Below are 7,309 nucleotides of genomic sequence, written 5' to 3'. Positions count from 1 at the left end.
ATGGACTCATACCTAGCGAACGATTTATGGAGCTATTGTACGCAATTTGAACTACAGGAAGGATCAAATCCCAATTTCGAAGGTTTTCCTGGACCAAGCAACATAATAGGTTACCAAGACTTCGATTAACTACTTCAGTTTAACCGTCAGTCTGAGAGTGGTAGGCCGTAGAAAATTTCAATTTGGTACCCATCTTGTGCCACAAAGTTCTCCAAAAATGGCTAGTGAAACGAACGTCCCTATCAGACACGATGGTCTTGGGAAGCCCATACAATTTAACAATTTCATTAAAGAATAACAGGGCAACCTTGGACGCATCCGACGTCTTACTACAGGGGATAAAATGAGCCATCTTTGAGAAGCAATCGACAACCACAAAAATAGAGTCATGCTTCTTTGGAGTGTGTGGAAGTCCTAACACAAAATTCATACTAACATCTTGCCAAAGACAATTAGGGACAGGGAGAGGGGTGTATAGATCTGTGTTCTGCTTCTTCTGCTTACTCAATTGACAAGTGTTACAAGTACTAACAATCTTAGCCACATCTTTCTTCAAGTTAGGCCAATAGAATTGACGTTCAACTTCCTCTATGGTCTTATCACGTCCAAAATGGCCGACTAACCCTCCCGCATGAATTTCCCACACGATGAAATCTCGCACTGAAGTTCGAGGGATGCACAATTTATTGGCTCTAAAGAGATAACTCTCCTCAAGTCGGAAGCCATCTGTGGCGCTTGATTGTCCTTTTTGTAAATCAAGAAAGATATCTTTAAAATCGGGACACACCTCTTAATCCTCCTTAAGTCTTTCAAAATCGATGACCTTGACACTCATGATCGACAAAAGGGAGACACGACGATTTAGCACATCAGCTGCTTGGTTCTCTACGCCCTTCTTGTGTTTTAAAACAAATGAATAGGCTTGCAAATATTCGACCTAACGACCATGTCTAGAACTTAATCTTTTTTGGGAGTTAAGGTAACGGAGGGCCTCGTGATCCGAATAAAGGACAAATTCCTGGGGTAACAAATAGTGGTGCCAATAGCGCAAAGCGTGGACCACTGCATACAGTTCCTTATCATAAGTGGAGTACCGTTGTTTGGCCTCATTTAACTTCTCACTGAAATAGGCAATAGGGTGACGATCCTGACTTAAGACTCCGCCTATACCTACCCCGGAGGCGCCACATTCAACTTCAAAGACTTTGGAAAAATCGGGAAGACGCATGACAAGGGCCTCCGTCATTCGTTTCTTGACTAACTTAAAAGCCTTAGCCGCCTCTTGTGTCCAATGAAACTCCCCTTTCTTCATGTACTCCGTAATAGGCACAATGATAGTGCTAAACCCCTTGATAAAGCGACGGTAAAATGTAGCTAAGCCGTGAAAGCTTCTGACGTCATGAATAACTTTAAGCTCGGGCCAGTCAATAATCGCCCGAACCTTAGCAGGGTCAGCGGATACCCCTGTCGAAGAAACAATGAACCCCAGAAAAACGACTGTGTCGGTGAAGAAAGAGCACTTCTTGACGTTAGCATATAGATTAGTTGCACGAAGGGTAGAGTAAACTTGTGTGAGGTGGTCAAGGTGTTGCTCCTTAGACTTACTATAGATGAGGATATCATCAAAGTAGACGACAAGAAACTTTCCCATGAAAGGTCGGAGAGTTTGTGTCATTACCCGCATAAAGGTACTTGGTGCATTACTTAGCCCAAAAGGCATGACCAGCCATTCATAAAGACCATCTTTCGTTTTAAACGCGGTCTTCCACTCATCACCTGGGCGAATTCGAATCTGATGGTGTCCACTCTTCAGATCAATCTTCGAAAAGATTGTGGCACCAACCATCATGTCTAACATATCGTCAAGTCTAGGAATGGGAAAACGATACTTCACCGTAATCTTATTGATCACGCGACTATCCACACACATTCTCCAAGAACCATCCTTCTTGGGCGTCAACAGGGCGGGGACAGCACACGGGTTTAAACTCTCACGAATGAATCCTTTGTGAAGGAGGTCATCCACTTGCCTTTGAAGTTCAGCGTGCTCGGTAGGATTTATCCTATAATGAGGCAAATTTGGGAGGAATGCTCCTGGAACGAAGTCTATGGCATGTTGAATATCCCTTAGTGGAGGTAGATGATCAGGTAGGTCCTCCGGAAAGACGTCTCGAAACTCTTGGAGGACCGATAGGACTTCAACAGGGCTCTCTATTGTGGAGTGTGATGGGACCTCCATGACCACCAAAGCGAACACAACCGAGTCACCAACAAGTGTACGCTCAAATTCCGTAGGACTAATGATGTGCAATCCCTTTCGTTCCACACTTTTCTTCGTTTCCAGTGGGCCAGCAGGCTTCGGAGGCAGTGGGTTAAGGTGAATCTTCTTTCCATTAAACACGAAGGAGCAGGAATTGGATCGACCATAGATGGTTACATCTAGGTCAAATAACCAAGGTCGTCCCAAGATGATGTGCCCGACATCCATTGAAATGACGTCACACCATATATGGTCCTTATACTCGAGAAATTGGATAGGGACTCAACAACACTCCTTGACAGCTATGGAGGAGGTATCAACCCAAGAGACGCTGTATGGCTGAGGGTGAGGAACAGACTTCAACCCTAGACGGGATACAGTAGCCATCGAAACCGCATTAATGCAGCTGCCACTATCCACGATAACTTTACAGTCCTTATTATTAATCTTGATGTAAGTGTGGAAGATGGCATGACGGCGCCAATCATCAACATCTCTAGGCTGGGTAAAAGTACAACGAACGACACCGACTCTAGGCGTATGTGGGAGAAGGGGACTAGCCTGAATACAACCCAAGAAGGTATCTTCACCATCCTTCAAGTCATCAAACTCTTCTAACTTAGGCTCATAAACCTGATCCTCTAGTGGCTCGTCAACTATACCTTCACGCTCTTCCAAAACTAGGGCTTGGCTAGGACACTTAGAAGCAATGTGACCAAAACCCTTACAGTTGAAGCATTGTAAACAAGAGGACGTTCTTGAAACCTCAGAACCTCTACCTTTACTATCCGATGTAGGGGTAATATTAGAAGGAGGAGGTCCTAGAATAGACTTAGGGGATGGAGGGGATGCAGAAGAGGTTGCAGTGCGGGAGTCACTACGACTTCTGTACGGTGTCCTAGTCACTAACTCGTAATCCCAAACGAAAGAGTAGGCGTGGTCAAGAGTGGTGACACCTCTAAGAACAAGCTCACGTCTAAGATCATCCCGTAGGCCTTGCCTAAACCTACTCAAAGTCATGACTTCATCCTCAACGACCTGACATCTCATTCGAAACTCGTCAAACTGAGCAACATATTCGTTCACAGGTCGACTGCCTTGCGTAAGTGCATTCCATTGATCCAGCAAGTTGCCCCTGTAAGATTGAGGTAAATATTTTTCTTTAAGGCGACGCTTCATTTCATCCCAGTTCCCAACAGGGGGAGCATGGCGCCTCTCTAGGAGGTCCTCAACACTTTCCCAAAACAGTTGAGCTGTGCCAGTTAATTTCAAATTGACAAATTGTACCCTCCGATCTTCAGGGACCCCATACCAGGCAAAGAAGCGATCCATATCTCTAACCCATTGATTGAATACACTAGGATCTAGACAACCATCAAATGTAGGGGCATCTAACTTAATATTTCGAAAGAGGCGCTCCTCGTGGCGAGGGGGAGATAGTGTACCATGACGGTGATATTCCCGCTCGCGTCCATGAGCTTGATTTCCTTCCCTACGATCATGTCTAGCATGATATCGACCACCTTGTGGACGATGATGTGGTCTATTAATGGAAGCGTCAGAATTTTCAACCTCAGTTGAGGATTGGGTTGGGTCAAGAGTGTTTACCCTAGCGGTTAGGGCTCTATTCTTCTCACGAGTAGCGGCTAACTCAGTTTGGACAGCCGTTAATTGATTTTGTAATTGTGCCAACTGTCGGGTGATAGCTTCAATGTGGGAAGGGTCCATGGGAAGGGTACTAGAGCTAGAGGTAGTAACGCGACCACTACGCAATTGCATACACGGTAACACAAACTAGGTGAAGTGCCTATTGAGATCAACAACCAACGAGTGCCAGCAGGGAAGATAGTCACTAAAATTTATCTATTATTATTTTATTTTATTGTAGGGATTACGTATGGCCCGATCGCAAGTTAATATTACTAATGCCAATAAAATAAAAAAGCAAAGGTACGAATGCTAGCTCTAGTCACGTGGGGTAAACGAGTGAACAATGGGTCGGTTCGTGAATTTCAATCCAATAGATTTAAGGCTAAAATTATCAAAATAGTAGCAACACAAAGAATTAATTGATGCAATTCTAAAATACAATAACAGTGTCACTAAAAATAGATAGAAGCAGAGGCTCCTTGAGTTCAGTTGACCCGAGTCGTCCTAGCGTCGAATGCCTCCACTTTTTGAATTGTTAAGCGCTGAGATGCCAAGACAAAAAATTCCGTGTTCGTCGAGGAAATAATGTACCTATAAAAGAATGTCAGGAAATTCTCAAAATTCAAGAAATTTTTTTTTGACTCTCTTTTTTTTCTTTTTTTTTTTTTTTTAAATAATACAAAATCAGAACAACAAAATAATAAATGAGTCCATTTCACAAATTTGGGCCTAAATCACACTCAAAATCTCAATCAAGCCCAAACCCAAGCAATAACTAATAAATCCAACCCAATTGAAATCAAGCCCAAACCCAAGGGATACAAATAAACTAGCCTGATTGAAATTGAGCCCAAACCCAATTGATAACCAATAAACCAACCCTATTAACTGATAACCCAATCATGCCTAAACCCATAACTCATAAACCAACCCAATTGAAAGCTGTGGAAGTCGGCGTCTGGGAGCTGGCCGACGAGGAGCGTCTCAACGATGTGGGGCGTCGGTTTACTAGCAGAAGTCCGAACCGTAGTCAGAGAGATGGTTCCGTTTCTGGTTTTGGATGAAGGTAATATGTTGGTCGACTGCGGGTGTGGGTGCCGCGTTACGGTATTATTGTTTTCGGCAGTTGGGCTTGGACGGCCATCACTGGAACAGCCGGCAGTTGATTGCAATTTCAGTGCGTGAGTTGGGGAGGTGATGGTCACAGGTGTAATTGTTGTGCAGCAGACGTTTTGCGTTTGAAGAGGCAGCGGGAGTAATTGTTGATTTGGGGTCGGAATTTGTAAATTGGGCGAAAGGTTGTGGCCTTGACAGTTGGTGGTAGTTTCTGGTGATGATGGTTTTGGATTTTGAAGTAGCCGTGGGGAATTGTAGCAGATGGTTGTTGGGGATTTGGTCAGTTTATAGGTAATAGGTGAAGACGGCAACAGGGGTGGACTGTATATTCGATTAGGTTTTCAGTATATGCTCCAGTAAGCAATTTTAAGCAACACCTTAACGAAAGAAACCAGGTTTTAGTTCTGATACCAATTTGATATAGAACGACTAACAAAGAAAGAAAGAAGAAGGAGAAGGGAGGAGAAGAGAAGGGGGAACCGAGAGGAGAACACAGAGAGAGGGAAGAAGGGAGGAAAAACGGGGCTACAGCCACTTTATTATTCAATTAATTCATTAACTGAAAAATAACAATGTAAAATAAGTTTAAATACTGAAAATACTGCAAACCTAGGGTCAAGCCCAATACACAAGTCCATAANTTTTTTTTTCATGGGATATCTGAAAGAGTACATGGGGATTTCAGGTTTTTGGAATCAAAATGAAGAAAGTAATACTACTATAGACTTTGGGAAGCCTTATGATTTGGTGTTATAGAATATTGGCAATATAAAAGAGACTTTCATTTAAAGAATTCTAGAAATGGGTAAAGTTCAACAAAATAAAAGTTATTTACTGGGAAGGATGAGAGACTTTATGTGAGATGGTAAGATTCCTTACGAGAACTTGACAATGCATCTGGTATCAAAGCTAACATAGTCTGATGCAGTTGCAAAGGATCTGAGTTCATTGGAGATTGATCATGTAGTTACTCTAAATCTATAAGGAACAAGGTAATTTGATTTCCTTGGAAATGATTCATGTGGTTACTCTAGTTCTACAAGGAACAAGGCTTAGTTTATTGTTCTTGTATTTCACAAACCTTAGCATCCGAGAACCTGAATTGCTTACTGAATTTGATGTTGACTATGTTTGGTTAAGTTTACAAGTCATGCTTGTAATTAAATTTTCAATCTTAACATGTTTATGTGCACCTATAAGTATCTTTTCTTTAACTTAAAAGAAATAATTTACTTGTTTTCCTAAGGGAGTGGATACTGTCAAAATAAGTGACTTATTTTCTTCTTGGCATCAAGATATGTTTTAGCTTTTTATATGTAGTTATGTTTCTCTTCAAAGAAATAAAACTAATTCTTGTCCCAAGATTTTGGAAGCTCTAAAAAGATTATTATCATTTGAGAGATTGTTGGTACGGATACTTGATTGAGAGTCCTCCATCTTATATTTATACTTGTTTCATCGCCATATAAATTGAGGTGAGACTTCTAACTGAAGTATTCTAGTTCTTTTGAAATTGTTATCATGTAGTAGACTGAATGGCAGAAACCTATCATATCTTTGTGTTTATCTTTCTATTATCTTTGTCTAGTTTAATCTTCGTTAAATTATAGTAAAATTTGTTAATGGGCTACAGAAGGGAAGTAAAAGATGAGTAAGAAATCCTATTCCTTTGTTATACGACTTCCATATAAATTATGCTCGAATGTTCCCGAACATTTGACATATTGAAGGTTTTCCGTGTATGTAGGGTGGAAGCCATATGCATGCAAGGGGCTTTTCAGTACATCATGTATTTAGGCATGTCACGGTAATATCTTTTTAATGCCTTATGTTTTTTGGCCTCGTTTAGTGTTTTGACGTTAAATATATCATATCTTTGCCATTGGACAAATGCAGCAACACGCTTCTATGGCTCTGCAGTATTTTGTGACTGTGAAACCTGAAGCGGCCTTGCATCTTTTATTGGTATTCTCCGAAAACTCAAGGATATGTATAGTCATTTTTTAATTGGATGAATTAAAACAGAGAAGTTGTGAGCATTATTTTCTGTTATTGTAGGAGTGGATATGCAGTTACCGGAGTTTATTCATGAAAGTTTGCAGCAAATGTGGGCGGCTGCTGGCGATGGACAAACAGGCAGCTTTGTTATTACCTCCGGTCAGGCGCCCTTATCATAATTTTTCGAAAAACTCCTCAGATGACGTTCAGACATTCCATATTGCCTGCTTTTCAGACAAAGAATAGATGCATGTATTTTTAACTCTCTTTTTTCACCAAACGCAG

At 41.5% G+C, this 7,309-nt stretch overlaps 1 protein-coding gene across 1 annotated transcript in view; it reads left to right on the top strand.

Moving 5' to 3' along the window:
* Positions 1-7,309, top strand: part of LOC111395419 (mediator of RNA polymerase II transcription subunit 27) — a 17,827-nt gene extending 10,518 nt beyond the window's left edge. Inside the window, exons 4-6 of the mRNA XM_023021400.1 lie at positions 6,774-6,833; positions 6,923-6,991; positions 7,085-7,309. Of these exons, the coding sequence (XP_022877168.1) occupies positions 6,774-6,833; positions 6,923-6,991; positions 7,085-7,270 (315 nt within the window). The 3' untranslated portion in view covers positions 7,271-7,309. The remainder of the gene's footprint in view (positions 1-6,773; positions 6,834-6,922; positions 6,992-7,084) is intronic.

This window comes from Olea europaea, chromosome 6, assembly GCF_002742605.1.
Source record: "Olea europaea var. sylvestris chromosome 6, O_europaea_v1, whole genome shotgun sequence".
Taxonomy (NCBI): Eukaryota; Viridiplantae; Streptophyta; class Magnoliopsida; order Lamiales; family Oleaceae; genus Olea; species Olea europaea.
The sequence above is the reverse complement of the archived record's forward strand: the minus strand, read 5'-3'. Positions and strand labels throughout refer to the sequence as shown.